This window comes from Zootoca vivipara, chromosome 3, assembly GCF_963506605.1.
Source record: "Zootoca vivipara chromosome 3, rZooViv1.1, whole genome shotgun sequence".
NCBI classification, from domain to species: domain Eukaryota; kingdom Metazoa; phylum Chordata; class Lepidosauria; order Squamata; family Lacertidae; genus Zootoca; species Zootoca vivipara.
The window spans coordinates 1783278-1800836 of record NC_083278.1 but is presented as its reverse complement, the minus strand read 5'-3'; the positions used below and the strand labels follow the sequence as shown (position 1 = coordinate 1800836).

Genomic DNA, 17559 nt, shown 5'->3' with positions numbered 1-17559 from the left:
TTCCAGGGAGCACTCAGGGCTGATTTCCTTAAGAATGGATAGGTTTGATCTTCTAGCAGTCCATGGGACTCTCAAGAGTCTCCTCCAGCACCATAATTCAAAAGCGTCAATTCTTCGACGATCAGCCTTCTTTATGGTCCAGCTCTCACTTCCATACATCGCTACTGGGAAAACCATAGCTTTAACTATACGGACCTTTGTCGGCAAAGTGATGTCTCTGCTTTTTAAGATGCTGTCTAGGTTTGTCATTGCTTTTCTCCCAAGAAGCAGGCGTCTTTTAATTTCGTGACTGCTGTCACCATCTGCAGTGATCAAGGAGCCCAAGAAAGTAAAATCTCTCACTGCCTCCATTTCTTCCCCTTCTATTTGCCAGGAGGTGATGGGACCAGTGGCCATGATCTTGGTTTTTTTGATGTTGAGCTTCAGACCATATTTTGCGCTCTCCTCTTTCACCCTCATTAAAAGGTTCTTTAATTCCTCCTCGCTTTCTGCCATCAAGGTTGTGTCATCTGCATATCTGAGGTTGTTGATATTTCTTCCGGCAATCTTAATTCCGGCTTGGGATTCATCTAGTCCAGCCTTTCGCATGATGAATTCTGCATATAAGTTAAATAAGCAGGGAGACAATATACAACCTTGTCGTACTCCTTTCCCAATTTTGAACCAATCAGTTGTTCCATATCCAGTTCTAACTGTAGCTTCTTGTCCCACATAGAGATTTCTCAGGAGACAGATGAGGTGATCAGGCACTCCCATTTCTTTAAGAACTTGCCATAGTTTGCTGTGGTCGACACAGTCAAAGGCTTTTGCATAGTCAATGAAGCAGAAGTAGACGTTTTTCTGGAACTCTCTAGCTTTCTCCATAATCCAGCGCATGTTTGCTATTTGGTCTCTGGTTCCTCTGCCCTTTCGAAATCCAGCTTGCACTTCTGGGAGTTCTCGGTCCACATACTGCCTAAGCCTGCCTTGTAGAATTTTAAGCATAACCTTGCTAGCGTGTGAAATGAGCGCAATTGTGCGGTAGTTAGAGCATTCTTTGGCACTGCCCTTCTTTGGAATTGGGATGTAGACTGATCTTTTCCAATCCTCTGGCCATTGCTGAGTTTTCCAAACTTGCTGGCATATTGGGTGTAGCACCTTAACAGCATCATCTTTTAAAATTTTAAATAGTTCAACCACCAGAAAGCCACAAAGTCCACTTTCCCTCTAAGAACCTGGAGTTGCTGGGTCAGTTTCTTTGATGTGGCCATAAATACGGCTTTAAAAAACCAGATCATAATAGAGTAGGTGGAAGCAGGGCTTTTTTCCAGCTGGAACTCAGGTGAGTTCTATTACCATTCTCAGAGAACGAGGGAGGTGATCCCGGTGACATCATGGTCCCAGATCCCTTGCACACCAGAGATCTTTAAAGATCTCATACCTCCAGCCTATGATTCTTCATCTTTGAAGGAATGGAAGATCTGTTGTTTGGTGTCATGATTTGTCAGTTATTTGTTGCTCCACGAGAGGACCCTGGTGAGTATAAAAGCTACGAAGATGGCACTTCTTTGCTTGTTGCATAAGGCCAGTTTGCCTAGTAATTTTTTTTGAGGGATAAATGGCAAGTGAATCAGAGATGGAGAGGAAACTCAGTATACAGCCAGTGAGTGGGTCTCCCAGGTTTCGCCATAACAGTCCAAAAGGTATATACTTTCATTTGTAGTAAGGTGAAACAAACAACAACAACATATTATTATTATTATTATTATTGTTGTTGTTGTTGTTGTTATTTATACCCCGCCCACTCTGGCTCACTGTATGTGTCTGAACGTACTAAAACATCAAACATTAAAAAATTCCCTGTAGAGGGCTGCCTTCAGATGTCTACTAAAAGTCAGATAGTTGTTTATTTCCTTGACATCTGAAGGGAAGGTTTTCCACAGGGTAGGAGCCACTACCGAGAAGGCCCTCTGCCCGGTTTCCTGTAACTTTGCTTCTCGCAGTGAGGGAACCACCAGAAGGCCCTCGGTGCTGGACCTCAGTGTCCGGGCAGAACGATGGGGGTGGAGACGCTCCTTCAGGTATACTGGGCCGAGGCCGTTTAGGGCTTTACAGCTCAGCACCAACACTTTAAATTGTGCTCGGAAATGAACTGGGAGCTCTGAATGCCTTTTCTAAAAGGCACTTGCTTTCTGGAGTTTTTAGAACTACTGGTATTAATCCAGATAGATGATGATAGATAGATGATAGATAGATAGATAGACAGATAGATATAGATCTATAGATATAGATAGATACATTGAAGCGTGTGTGTTACAATGATTAACAAGGCAGAAATATTAATATTTAAAAGCAAAATGTTTTGGCTCTCACCTCCTTTAGAGCACCCAAAGGTGGAAGCTGAAATGTTTTGCTTTAAAACATTAATGTTTCTGATTTGTAATAGAGTAATGACTTTAGTGATTAACTGCAAACTTGTGGAATCCATAATGAACTTGTATGCGTCATTGGCGTAAAGTGTGTGTACAGACAAACAGCGGCGGAGCATATCCCCGTGCTGCCCAGGGCGTGGCGTGGGATGCAGAGGGTGCCCTCCCAGGCGCAGGATAGCCGCTCGGGTGCATGGAGTGGCACACACACCCTGTAGCTGGGGGTGGAGTGAGTTGCCGATGGCGGACATTCAGCGCGCCGCCTGCCTGCGAGGGGGGAATGCCGCTGGCAAAGCAGTGCAGCTCTGCCCTTCCTCCCGACGGCTCAGAGTAGGCTTGGGAGTCGCAGACGGGCAGTGCGCCAAATGTCACCCCCCTCAGCGAAGACACCCAGGGTGGTCCGGCCCCACCACACACCCCTTCCTCCACTCCTGCAGGTAAAGCTTAGTTGGTCAGAACTGAGTGTGGAATTCTGACTTCAGATTTTTGAAAGAACCAGAACATTCCACTGTTCCTCTTTTTGTGGCATTCCTCCCGTATTTTCAGTATTATCTGCTGTCACAGTGGCCGGAGTGGACTACTTCAGAGTAACGACGCTACGCAGCTCTGCATTTTATTCTTTTATTGGTGCTGCGTATTTACAGTGCTCAAGTCATTGCTATTTACACGGAGCGATGTTGTCAGTCGGTTTCAGAACCTCCTAATGGCTTTTGGCGCGTCTTTCTCCAACACAAAAGCTTTGGCAGACCCATCCTCTTGCCCCTCCTCTTCCTGCGTAATTCTGGAGTTGGAGGGATGGGTCTTCCCCCCTTGCTTGCCCCTTCCTGTCCCACCTGGGACCCTGGCTCCTCTACCTTGCCTGAGCCTCGGACACGACTTCCTGCTTCCCCACTGGAATCGGAACTCTCCCTGCTTTCCCCTTTGCTCGGGGACGGGCTTGAACTCAGGAGGGGAGGGACTTCGCGATATCCCCTGTCCCTCACATCCACCCCCCTCCCAAGCTCTCCTTCACCCCTCCCCAGGCCCCCCCCATGTGTCGGTGACGACTGGAAGCCTAAGAACTCAGTGCTCTCCGAGCCCGTTGGTGTGAATACCTCCCCCCAGTCCTGCGAGCCCCCCCCTTCCGCCTGGGCGGACGGGAATCCCAAAAAGTCCGTGGCGTCAGAGCTGGTGGGGGTAAAAACGTTCTGCCAATCTGCTCCTTCCTCTGACTGGGTGGATCTCGGTGACACCCATACCTCATCCTCTGGTTCCTCAAACTCCGCTTCCCAGCGCCATGGTGAGCTGCTCTCCCGTGCCTCCTCCTCCTCCCCCTCCCTTTCCATGTGCCAGGGCTTGGGTCTGTGGGGAAAGAGGGCGTGAAATTCTTCCACCAAGAATTCCTCCTGTATCTGAGTGGCTGGGACCCATTCATTCTGGGACGGTGGAGCATCCTCCCATGCCATGAGGTACTCCAGTCCCCCCACCCCCCACCTTGAATCCAGGATGGCCGTGGCCTCATTGAGTTGCTCCCTGCCTTCCCTCTCCCCCCCTCCCTCGGGGGTTTGTTCGCTGTCTCGGAGCCTGCTGCTTTCCCTGTACGGCGACAGCAGCGATCTATGAAACACTGGATGCACCCTCATGTCCTCTGGCAGTGCCAGCCTGTATGCCACCGGGTTTACCTGTTGCGTGACCGTGAAGGGGCCCAGCCTTTTGGGTGCCAGCTTTTTGCACCTCCCTCTGGTGGGAAGGCCCTCCGAGGACAACCACACCTTGTCCCCCACCCTGATGACCTCCCCTTGTCGCCTGTGGCGATCTGCCCCCTTTTTGTACGCTTCCTTGGCCCTCTCCAAGTGGTCTCTGAGCTGCTGGTGCACCGTCTCCAGTTCCTCTGCCCAATCCTCAGCCTGTGGGCCCTCCTCCTCCTCCTCCTCCCTCTCCCTCTCTGGGAAAGATCTGAGGTCGCGCCCGTAATTGGCCTTAAAGGGCGACACCCCTGTGGAGACGTGCACTGCATTGTTGTAGGCAAATTCTGCTAGTGGCAAGCGATCCACCCAGTCCGTTTGCCGCTGGCTGACGTAGCATCTCAGGTACTGCTGCAGAATGGCGTTGACCCTCTCCGCTTGTCCGTTGGTCTGCGGGTGTCTAGCCGTCGACAAGCTGACCTCCACCTGCAGGAGGTTCATGAGCCGCCGCCAGAACCTGGAAACAAATTGGCGGCCACGATCCGAAATAACCCTTAAAGGTAATCCATGCAGTCTGAAAATGTGATCAACAAACAGTTTGGCTGTCTCTTCTGCCGAGACTGCCCTGGCACACGGTATAAAGTGACACATTTTGGACATAAGGTCCACCACCACCAACACTGCAGTCTTACCCCTGGACGAAGGCAGATCTGTGATGAAGTCCATGGACACCACTTCCCACGGCCTGTGTGGTGTGGCTAAGGGCTCCAGCAACCCTGGTGGCGCTGCTCTGACCACCTTCGCCCGCTGGCAGGTGGTACAGCCCCTTACATAGTCTCGAACATCTTCCCGCACCCCTGGCCACCAGAAGTGTCTCATGACTAGGTGAGCGGTTTTGTCCCTTCCAAAATGCCCCGCTGTAGGGTTGTCGTGCATCTGCTTGAGGACCGTACGTCGAAGCTGGGTGGTGGGTAGGTACAGCGCACCCTTGTAGAAAAGCAGCCCTCTGCGTTCTGCAAAGTCTTTTGCCTGCTCCCTCCCCCCTCTCAGTTCTCTGAAGATGCGGTTGGCAAATTCATCCGCTGCCGTCAGTGCTGTGAGTTCTGCCTCGCTCACCACAGCTGCTCCGCAGGACCATGCCGACGGGGGGAAAATGTGCCTTGGGGCTGGTGGCGCCTCCTCCTCCATGTACTCTGGCTTGCGGGAGAGGGCATCCGCCCTGACATTCTGCTCCCCCGGGATGTAGTGGATGGAGAAGTTGAAGTTCGAGAAGAACTCTGCCCACCGTATCTGCCGCTGGTTGAGCACCCTGGCAGTTCTCCAGAACTCCAGGTTCTTGTGGTCTGTGCACACCTGGATGGGGTGCTTCGCGCCCACCAGGAAGTGTCGCCAGTGCTGGAACGCAGCGTAGATCGCAAGAAGTTCCCTATCAAACACTGTGTAGTTGCGTTCAGGCTGTGTCAGCTTCCTGGAGAAGAAGGCACAGGGTCTCCACTCCCTGTTGGCGTCCAGTTGCAACAAAATTGCGCCCACAGCTTTTTCAGAAGCATCTGTCTCAATGCGTAGGGGCGCGTCCTGCACCACATGGAACAGGTTTTGGTCTGAGGCGAACACTCTCTTGAGGCTTTCGAACGCTGCTTGCGCCTCTGGTGTCCACTTGAACTTCTGCTTGCCTCTCAGGCAGTCCGTGATGGGAGCCGTAACGCGAGAGAAGTTCTTGATGAACTTCCTGTAGAAGTTAGCGAAGCCTAGTAGGCGTTGGGCATCTTTGCGCGTCCTGGGGCTGTGCCAGTCCAGGATGGCCTGCACCTTGTCCTTGTCCATCGCCAGCCCCTTGTCTGACAGCTTGTAGCCCAGGAAGTCCACCTCTTTGGTGTGAAACTTGCACTTCTCCAGCTTCACATACAGGTGGTTCTCCTTCAGGCGTTGCAACACCTCTCTGACATCTTTCACATGCTGCACTGGGTCATTCGAGTAGATAAGGATGTCATCTAGGAAGACCAAGCATTTCCTGAAGAGGAGGGACCCCAGGACGTGGTGCATGAAGGCCTGGAAGCATGCTGAGCCCCCTTGCAAACCGAAGGGCATCACCAGATATTCAAAAGAGCCCAGAGGCGTGAACATCGTGGTTTTCCATTCATCTCCTTCCCGGATCCTGATCAAGTTGTACGCCCCCCTTAGGTCCAGCTTGGTGAAAATCTTGCCCCTGCGTGCCGCTGTCAGGAGATCATCCACTCTGGGCATGGGGAAAGCCACGGGCTCTGTCACCGAATTCAGCCGTCTAAAGTCCACCACAAGACGGCGCTGTTGCGTGTCTTTCTTGTCCACCCAGAAGACCGGGCTGCCCCCTGCTGCCTTGCTTTCCCTTATGAACCCCCGCTTGAGGTTCTTGTCGATGAAAGCGCGCAGATCCTCCAGCTCCTGGTCTGACATGGCGTACAGCTTGGCTGGGGGTATCGTCGCCCCTGGCACCAGGTTGATCTGGCAGTCAAAAGGCCTGTGCGGGGGTAGGTGGTCGGACTCCGCTTCGCTGAAGACCTCCTGCAGGTCCCAGTACTGCTTGGGTATTGCCTCACCCCCTTTGATATGCATGGTGGCCACCGTGGCTATCGGAGGCCCCTCCCCTGGTTGGTGCTGCATGCAATGTTCCAGACAAAAGTCTGACCCAAACGTGATGCACCTCTGGTGCCAACTGATGGAGGGGTCGTGGCGCGCCAGCCAGCTCATGCCCAAGACGATGGGGGGGTCTGAGATGGTGGTGACGTTGAACGCCAGTGTCTCTGAATGCCTTCCCACCGTCATTCTCATGGGGGGGGTTTGATGTGTGATGGCCCCTCCCAGCAGCTCCCTGCCGTCAATGGTTGCTACGTGCAGAGGAAAATCCAACTGCAAAAGCTGGATTTGGTGCTCTTCTGCAAAGCTTCTCGAGAAGAAGTTGGCGGACGCCCCACTGTCAATTAAGGCGAGGACCGTCAGGGGATAGCCATTTGGGAGCGTTAGCGTCACTTCTAGAACCACTCCTGCTCTGGGAGGGGTGGGCTGGCTCTGCACCTCTCTGTGCGGGTGGGCGGGCTGGGGCTGTTGTCTGCTGACTGTGCCTGGCTGCTGCCCCTTGTCTCCTGCAGCCAGGCTTTCCCGTTTCCCTGCTGTGGTGCTGCGTCAGTGGGGGAGGGCACCACCGTTCCCGCCTTTCCTTGCCACTCCCTGCGATGTGGGCAGTCTCTGACGAGATGCTGGGGTGAGTTGCAGAGAAAGCAATTCCCGCCCCTTCCCTCCTTGCGTCTTGGCGCCGCTGGGGTTTGAAAAGCCCGCGCGCGCGCGCTATCAATCTGCATGGGCTCCTGGTCCTGGCTGGCTCCAGGCGTGGCCTGAAAGGGTTGTTGAGGGAGTGGCTTCTCCTGCGACCGTGGGAACCAAGCCCGCTTTGCGCGCGTCGCTTGCTTGTCGTTCCACCGGGATTCCTGCCTCACCCCCACCGCCAGAGCTGCTTTGCCCAGCTGATCCATAGTACTGGGCTTTGGACCTCTCGAGAGTTCATCCTTCACCTCCTCGCTCAAACCCAAGTAAAACGCAGCTTGCATGGGAGGCGAATCCAAAACCCACCCCAGTCTGTGCACCAGCATGGTGAATTTCGCCCAATATGCGCGAACTGTCATATTTCCTTGGCGTAAATTATGCAGTTCCTCCTTAGTCTGGTCCAAATGACTATCGGACGAATACATCGTCCTCAAACCTTCTAGAAATTGTTGGACATTTTTCATGCAAGGATTCTTGGTTGCGATTAATGGTCTTAGCCACTCCCTGGCTGCTCCGGTGAGATGTTCCACAATAAACGCTACTCTGTGCTCATCATCGGGGAACTCATTCTGGTGCAGCTCAAGAGCATACACGATCTCAGTCTCAAAGCCCTGAAACTCCTTCGGGTCTCCATTGAACTTGCTTACAAGGGTCCCTGCTCTCCTTCCTGGCAGCACTTGGACTTGGGGAGCCCCTCCCTCCTTGTTTTTCTCTGCATCCAGCTTGTTTTGGAGGTCTACCGCCACCGCCCTTAAATGCTGCTCTTTTTCCTGGAGCTCTCTCACCTGTTCCGCAAGTTGTAGCCGGTCGTCCTGGACCTTCTTAGTCTCCTCTTTAGCTGCCTTCAATTCTCCCTGCGCCTGCAGCGACAGCTGTTGCAGTTCTAGCTGGGCTTGCTCAGCGATCTGCCGCCACTTCTCCGCCTCGGACACGCTCATCCCGGCAACTCCGAAGTAGCCCAAAAATGATTAGGAGGTTGCTGTCACAGTGGCCGGAGTGGACTACTTCAGAGTAACGACGCTACGCAGCTCTGCATTTTATTCTTTTATTGGTGCTGCGTATTTACAGTGCTCAAGTCATTGCTATTTACACGGAGCGATGTTGTCAGTCGGTTTCAGAACCTCCTAATGGCTTTTGGCGCGTCTTTCTCCAACACAAAAGCTTTGGCAGACCCATCCTCTTGCCCCTCCTCTTCCTGCGTAATTCTGGAGTTGGAGGGATGGGTCTTCCCCCCTTGCTTGCCCCTTCCTGTCCCACCTGGGACCCTGGCTCCTCTACCTTGCCTGAGCCTCGGACACGACTTCCTGCTTCCCCACTGGAATCGGAACTCTCCCTGCTTTCCCCTTTGCTCGGGGACGGGCTTGAACTCAGGAGGGGAGGGACTTCGCGATATCCCCTGTCCCTCACATCTGCAGAATAACAATTGCAGGTTTGCTGAAGGGTTAGTGAATGGTGACTAAATGTGGATTATATTTCAGATCTCTAAAATATTTCTACAATGCTTAGTGAAAGCTCTACTTGCCAACACTTCTGTAGTCTGGTGGGCTGTGGGCATATTGACATCCACTTGCCCAGCGTTTGGCATTTGCTTCTGCAGCAGTACTCCATTCCTAAAAGGAAAAAAAAATATGTATTAAACATGAGACTGGATGCAAAATGTAAAAATGGAGAGGCTCATGTTTGTCCGATCATTCTCACCTTTCAGCTCTCTTAAAAAACTTGTGTGTCATTTTAATGATAGTTATTCTCAGGCTAGGTAATGGTTTGAATGCATGAAACAAAATCAAAGTGTGCAGTATTTCCGCTCTTGGGCTTAGTATTACACCTGCCTGACTCATGCCAGTCCCATGGTTAATGGCCACAGCCAGCTTTCAAAGATGCTGAGTTAGAGGCTGCCAGATACTTCCTGGGTTGTGTGCACGTTTTTGTTTATCCTTCCTGACGCATGCCAACCATGCTTAACAGTAGTTACCAGGATCCGTAAACCCATTTCAAACCAAGGTTAAGATGGTGAATTAGGCGCTCTTAGCTACTGCTTAGCTTCTGAGAAAAATGCATATTCATTGTCCATGTAGGAGACAATGAATGCTTTTAATGGTATGTATGAATTAAATAAATGTTATTGCGTATTTTAATTATAGATTGGGTTTATACAGTAGTTGCAAACCATGTGGTAGCCACTATGGAATATAAATTAATTAATTAATAATAAAAGATACGTATAAACTAGCACATGCAATTTTCTGCCAGCCAGAAAGCGTAGTAAACCTTTAAGACACTTACCATCTTCAGCATGTTGCTTGCGGGTGGCCTCACTTCTCTCCGCAGGGCATTGTGCTTGTCAAGAATTTCCTGTCGCTCCCTGGGTCCCAGTCCATGTACCTAAAGGGGTGAGATTGAGTATTTTTTCCCCTTGTATTTATTTATATGATTATATTCTCATTACACCAATGTAATTTTAGCATATTTTCACTAAGAATCATGGACATGGTTAAAAAGTGTGCACTTGCTTCTGTCAGGCTCTTCTGCCATAAATGAAACATCAGTTGTAAACTAAAATTGAAGGGATGTATTTTAAGTGTTCTGTGATAGTGTAGCTGACCCTGGAGCAGATCAACAGGTCCTCCAGTTGGGTGATGCAGAGGCATCAAGATGTCTCTGGTCTACTCTGGATAAATCCACAGCTACTGAAAACTATGAGAAACTTAGCATTACTTTTAGTGGGATATGTAACTGCACCATCCTTCTGTCATGTTTTAAGCTTAACCTGAGTTAATTTCATTTGTTTGGACTTCCTTTTAAGTATGATATTTTTTTCCCACTTCAGTGTGTTTATGGATGAAGCAGTCAAAAGCATTTTGGCTTCTTAAAGTGAAGGTTTAGTTGGCCAAACTAAATCTTGCTTTTGAAAACAATCCAGCTAACTTTAGTAACTTTTCATATCCCACTGACTGAGACTGTTTAGCATCTCCCAGTATTTTGCTACACTACACAACATAAAAAAACTTACTCTTGAAGCAGGCTGTTGCAGAAGAACAGCAAGACTCAGCAACACGGTAAGCAGGATCATCTCTGAAAACAAAATAACATTGGAGATACTCTCTTAGAGTTGCTGTTTAGATAAAGCGTGTACTTACTGAACATGGCGCCATTCTTCTGAGTAGTGCTGCTCTGTGTGCAAACGCTGGCTCCCTCGGCCTGTAAAGCGAGATGAGCACTGCAACCCCAGAGTCGTCTGTGACTGGACTTAACTGTCAGGGGTCCTTTACCCTTTTGCAGGGGCGGCTCGCCCATTGGCCCTTGTGGTGCAGGGCGCTGAGGGGTGCCCCAGCAAGTGGGGGAGCTGCGCGGCAGCCTCCCTTTCCCTCCTCCTGGACGCCCGCCAGCTGCGCCGCTCGGAGGAGAGAGGTAAATGAGCTGAGCAGGGGCACTAGGACCCTGTTCCGCTCTGCAGTGGAGCTTTCCTTTTTTTTAAAGAGTGGGGGGGGCGCCCGAGGGATCTGCACCAGGGCGCCCGATGACCTTAAGACGCTACTGCCTTTTTGCCTTATATCCTGACAGTTGGATGGATGTACTTGGCTATGAAGACTGCCTCTAGGGCAGAGCTTCTAAGCCACATTCCTTCCATTTCTCTTCACATCTATGGACCACTCTACAGCAATGGTAAATTCACATAGGTCGCTTTTATGGCACTAGCACAATACTTAGAGAGTCCTTGTCTTTGAGGGTGTGGAGGAATTGTCCTCCCAGTTCTTGAACATCACATTGAGACTGCATGGTGTTTGCAGGTCTTCTAGCTCCTTCTGTTTGGTAGGAAGGAGTCTGGCTTCAAAGTGTGTGGGCTATGCTTTGCTGTGGTTTATCTCTTTGCTTAGGGACCCAGGTGGCGCTGTGGGTTAATCCACAGAGTCTAGGGCTTGCTGATCAGAAGGTCGGCGGTTCGAATCCCTGCAACGGGGTGAGCTCCCGTTGTTCGGTCCCAGCTCCTGCCCACCTAGCAGTTCGAAAGCACATCAAAGTGCAAGTAGATAAATAGAAACCGCTCCGACGGGAAGGTAAACGGCGTTTCCATGTGCTGCTCTGGTTCGCCAGAAGCAGCTTTGTCATGCTGGCCACATGACCCGGAAGCTGTCTGCGGACAAACGCCGGCTCCCTCGGCCTATAGAGCGAGATGAGCGCCGCAGCCCCAGAGTCGGACACGACTGGACCTGATGGTCAGGGGCCCCTTTACCTTTACCTTTTATCTCTTTGCTATAGCACACAATGGGGAAGGCGCTGTCTGGATGACCCATGAAGGACCTGACCTTGTGCCAAAATGGTGTGACTGTAGTCCATCTCTGGACCAGGGTGCCAGAATGCATAGGATCACAAGTAGTAAAATAAAGTAGGAAATAGGGCACGTCTTATGAGTTCACTAGCTGAACTCTTTTACTAGCTGAACCTCTTCTGGGCGATTAGAATGATTAGAATTGTCTTGAGGAAAAAAGAAAGGGAAACAAGGAGATGTTTAAATGTGTGAAGGTGTAGCTATACTACAAATACAGTCCAGTGCAGTTGACTTCTAAGACGTTTTCCTTGAAAGTCATACCTACTGATAACAGGGTTACCGTATGTCTGGAATTTCCCGGACATATCTGGGATCCGGTGGTAACCCTAGTACATTTTATGACATAAATACATAAATAATAGAAATTTGATCAAAAAGTTGTATCCTCCTGAGCTAACTTAAATTGTTTAACTCTGCTAATAAACTTCATATAGCAGACTATGGGATAAATCAGACTATGGTATAAAACTTGCACACCCCCCAAAAAAATCTTACCTTCTTGGTTTTAGTAATACTGGAATAACCTTCTTTGTAGATTTAAGGAGCTTCTGGATGTCCGTGGATGATGTTATGCTTATATACCTCTCCTGTTTGGTGCTTTGCAGAATGACTCAATGTCCAACAGTAAATCACACAATTTTGACCTGGGAGAACTTTGGATTTCTCTTATGTTGGTTTTTTTTTTAAAAAAAGATTTATTTCCTGAATTTTATTAACCATCTTCTATGCAACAACAAAGCATCTCTTATTAATGAACTCTTTCATACCAGCCAACTTCTTATGAAAGATTTATATCTGTGCTTGTTCTTTATCCTATGGCATCATGGTCCAGTATACCTGAAGGAGTGTCTCCTCCCCCATCATTCTGCCGTCTGAGGTCCAGTGCCGAGGGCCTTCTGGTGGTTCCCTCACTACGAGAAGCTAAGTTACATGGAACCAGGCAGAGGGCAGAGGGCAGAGGGCCTGTGGAATGCCCTCCCACCAGAGGTCAAAGAGAACAACAACTACCAGACCTTTAGAAGGCATCTCAAGGCAGCCATGTTTAGGGAAGCTTTTAATGTTTGATGGATTTCTGTATTTTAATGTTTTGTTGGAAGCCGCCCAGAGTGGCTGGGGGAACCCGGCCAGATGGGCGGGGTATAAATAATAAATTATTATTATTATTATTATATTATTATCATTTCATCACCCATAGAGCTATGCACGTTTACTTAGAAGCAAGTCCCATTTTCCCCAAAAGCAGAATGTGTTTGCCGCTGCAGCCTCAGACTCCAAACCAACTGCAAACCACCATGAATGGTTGAAGGCATTGAATCATTACAGACTGCACAGACTGCAGTATGTGAACACAAGCTGTTTAGAAAACCCGATGTATCAACACCCCATATCATTTCATAGGTTACAAAAGTTAAGGGGTGTGGTTAAATCAGAACACTGTTGTGCCTGCCTTTACTCTTGATTTAGAAGATCTGAGGATTTTTAATGTTGGATGTGTTAACATTCATGGATAAATGCTTTTTAGGTAGCTTTGCATAATAATGACTACCCTTTCTTTTGATACAAACTTGTGTTCCTCCTATAACAGAAGAATTTTCTTGAAAAGCTAAGAAAACACTATAGGTAAAGGTAAAGGGACCCCTGACCATTAGGTCCAGTCATGACCGACTCTGTGGTTGCAGCGCTCATCTCGCATTATTGGCCAAGGGAGCCGGCGTACAGCTTTCAGGTCATGTGGCCAGGATGACAAAGCCGCTTCTGGCAAACCAGAGCAGCACATGGAAACGCCGTTTACCTTCCCGCTGTAGCGGTTCCTATTTATCTACTTGCATTTTGACATGCTTTCGAACTGCTAGGTTGGCAGGAGCTGGGACCGAGCAACGGGAGCTCACCCCATCACAGGGATTCGAACCGCCGACCTTCTGATCAGCAAGCCCTAGGCTCAGTGGTTTAACCACAGCGCCACCTTGCTTTTCTTGAAAAGCTAAGAAAACACTATATAAATAACTAAATATGAACCACTGTATTTCAGGGATACAAACATAAAATTCTGCTGCTATCCGTAAAGGTTTCTAACAGCCTGGAGTCACACATTTTTTTCAAGAGGAAATGAGACAACAACTAATGCATCAGATATTGATGAGATATTGATGGTCTTCTGTCAAAATATGCTAAAACATTTGCCACAGGTGTCAGTCGCCCAATCTGGATTAGGACTGTAGCAAGGGGAGGGTTAAGGCCCTCCTCCTGATAATAGTTGGACTCTGCCTGCTATTGACTACTTAAACTATTTATGCACTGCTGAAGTGACAGGAAATGTTCTGGTGCCCCTCATTTGCCGATCCTTGGCAGCTCGTATCTCTGTCTGCATTGATGCTGCACAGCTGATCTTTCCAGAGACGATGTTGATGATGGCATACTAACTGGCATCCCAGCATTCAGTGGTTGCTTCTGTCCACTGAGCATCCTGACATAATTGCTGCTTCTGCAATTGCAATCTGCTTAAGCAGAGGAGGGATTCAGGGGAGCATGAGGATGTATCAGGAAAAGCAAAATACAATGACTTGTACTGTGTTACATGTCCTTTCTGCATAGTGACAAGTCATAATGCTCAAAACTGAATGTTCCTATTCAAATGTTCTCCTAGAACAAGGGATACCATGACTCTTTTTCTGCTGGATATTTTTTAAAGCACTGAGCCAATAATATGCTGTAATACATTTTCATATCTCACCTATAATCTTGAGATCTGGCCTCTCATTCTGGTTTTCTTACACAAGATGCATTGGTGTGGGAAATGGGTAGAAAATGGGACCAGACTCAAATGCTTTGTCAGTGTGATTGAGTCATGGCTCTGGTTGGTGGTCTCATTGCCCATAAACCTTCATCCTTCCCTCCTTCAGAAGAAAAACCCTGGCCACTGACAAATGAGTGGGAAAATGGAGGTTATTGCACAAATGAAGTACAATTGTGGCCTTGTGTGCATATTATATCCCTGGATGGGTGAGTCCATGAACCAGCTCATTGTCCGTGAACTGGCCCATTGTGAATTGAGTCCACATAGTGGCCCATTGTGTTACTTTTGGTTATGACAGATATTAGCAATGAACTTTTCAGTGCAAATTAAATTGTTCCCATAAATATGTTTCTAAGAAGGGCTCTTCCCAATGTTCTAACATCTCTAATTCAGGGTTATTTAAGGTGATTTACACAAGCACTTTTTCCACCATGAATTGATTATTTAAATGCATCCTATAGTGGATTTCCATATGTATCCCAGTCTTGTGAGGGGTCCGGCCTTCAATACATGTCTTACCTGAAAGATTAAGAACATCTATATTTGGAAAGTTAAACCAAGATCTCTTCTTTTTTTTAGTGGGATGCCAGCTTGGATGAATTTTTTCTAGCTTGCCCACCAGAGTGGCAACTCAATTTGGGTGGAAAGTACAGTAATATGTTATAGAATGATTCGAAGCCTCTCACTCCCTCTGGGAACAGGGGGTCCTGGGGTCATATTGGCGGACCGACACTGGATTCAGAATAAGATTACCCAGTACTCTCGTCAGCACTGCTTACGGGGTTTCTCGGAGGGCACTTTGCACCTCTCTGGCTACCTGGTATCTATTGTGACTCACAGGTGGCCAGAACAGGCTGGAAGGGCAAAGTCAAGGCCCCTAAAGCCACAGCTAAGCACCACTTTCAATGCCCACCTTGTCTTCAGTTGAAGAAAGGCCTTGATGATTCAGGCTTGCTTGGGCAGGCTGGAGAATGTTGAGGCTGGGAAGGTGGCCCTCGAAGAAGGCCAAGCCTATTGTGTATGGCAAGCAGAAGCAAACCTAGATTCAGGGAAGCTGGCCTAGCATGGAATCCCCAACTCTGTTGGCACTTGCCAGTCCAGCCTCTGTTTCAGGTGTGGGCCCCTTCCGTGGAGAAGTTTCCCCTTTTCAGAAATGGGATTGACCTGTCTGGAGTCCCTAACCACATGGAGTTTTCCACATTGGGGGCCCAGCCAGTCTTCTGTGGTTGCTAGACAGACTTCATTGGCTTTGTCCGCACCACGGAAAAGGGGGTGTCACAGTGACCACTTATTTGCTCTGCCAGTTACCAGGCATGGAGGCCACTGGGACTTGATGCTCCAGTTCCCATCCCTGGACAACCTTCAGTAAGACCAACGGTGAGTGAATCTCTGGTTCCTCTGCTGGCTTTACCTTCCATTGAGTCCTTGGACACACCTGCACATGGTGAAGCACTGAAGGGTGGGGTGATGGTCAGGAGTCAGTCAAGAGGAAGGGCATACCTTGTTGGATTTTGTTTTGAATGGTCATTACTTTAGTGCCGGTCTATTGTAAACACTGTCTGTTTAAGAGAAACAGGTGCAAGCGTTTCTCTTAATTGCTCACAGGCGTGGGCTCTGTTTTTTGTATATAAGGCTCTGACAGAAAGCCTTCCTCATCTCTTTGCTAGATCTTGCAGTTTGATACATCTCGTTATGGCTCACTCTCTGTTTGTTCTTAGTTTAAGAGATCCCCTTAGCTAAACCTTAGTATAATTACTTTGTTTGCTGATAGTTCTCGGGTAGTTTAATGAGGGTTTTTGTGGGAGGTTTTGGATGTGGGAGAAAGTATTTATTTTTAGTTTAAAGCCTTTAGAATCAGTTTGTTTTTCCGTTGAAGAAACCCAACAGTTTGTCTTTCATCTGTATGCTTTGACAAGCATACAGCTAGTAAGGGGTTTCACACAAGGCAGTTAATACCTTACACTCTTGGTGGTGTTTTGCTTAGCCAGGTAAACTTCCAACTGCGCATACTCTGCGTAAAGCATACTTTAAGGGGCCACTGGTAACTGGGTGATTTGTGTTTAGTACCCAGTCATTCCTAATATTATTTTTACTTTATATATTACATTCCAACATACCTTTTCAGGAAACAGTGACCTCTTGGGGCTTTCACCACTTAAAGAGAGTATTTGTAAAGGTGTTTTGTGGACCCTTTCTCCTTTCTTGGAAGGGGGTATGGGCAGAAGGAGATGATGTGGACCCTGATATTAGAATATCCTGTACAGAGCCTATTCTGAGTTTGTGGGCAGAGAATGGCTGGCATATGAAGAGGCTTTTTGTATTAGGGCTGCCTTTGAGTGTTTCCTACTGTGGCATAAGGAGGAGGTGGGGACATGGGTGGTGCTGTGGTCTAGACCACTAGTCTCTTGGACTTGCCGATCAGAAGGTTGACGGTTTGAATCCCCCGTAACGGGGTGAGCTCCTGTTGCTCTGTCCCTTTCAACCTAGCAGTTTGAAAGCACACCAGTGCAAGTAGCTAAATAGGTACCGCTGTGGCGGGAAGATAAACGGCGTTTCCGTGCGCTCTGGTTTCCGTAATTGTGTTCCGTTGGGCCAGAAGCGGTTTAGTCATGCTGGCCACATGACCCGGAAAGCTGTCTGTGGACAAACACCGCCTCCCATGGCCTGAAAGCAAGAGGCTGCAACCCCACAGTCACCTTTGACTGGACTTAACCATCCAGGTGTCCTTTACCTTTTTTTTACCTTTAAGAAGGAGGTGGGCCTATGGCTCACTCTTGTCTGATCTGTAGGGACAGGACTGGTAATGGCCATCTTCTGGCTAGGCAGGTTGCTCTTCCTTCATGTTCCCACAGGGTAGGAGGGGGTTCAACCTTGTTTGCTTTGCTGGGAGTACAGTTAATGTGGTATCTGCCGAATTCCTGCAGGTTCTTACCACTCAGTTTCCCCAAATTAATCTGGACATCACAAATTCACAGAAACCGCCCCAGTGGCTGTTTGAAATCTGTCCTGATTGTGCGACCTGGCCACTGCCACCTCTTCTAGGGTGGCTGGAGCAGCCTCTATCATAGG

General features: G+C 48.8%; 1 protein-coding gene across 1 annotated transcript in view; it reads right to left on the bottom strand.

Moving 5' to 3' along the window:
- LOC118082645 (serotriflin) overlaps nucleotides 1-10441 on the bottom strand; it is a 32741-nt gene extending 22300 nt beyond the window's left edge. Inside the window, exon 1 of the mRNA XM_060272316.1 lies at nucleotides 10380-10441. Coding sequence (XP_060128299.1) covers nucleotides 10380-10439 — 60 coding nt within the window. The 5' untranslated portion in view covers nucleotides 10440-10441. The remainder of the gene's footprint in view (nucleotides 1-10379) is intronic.
- Nucleotides 10442-17559: the final 7118 nt, after the last annotated feature.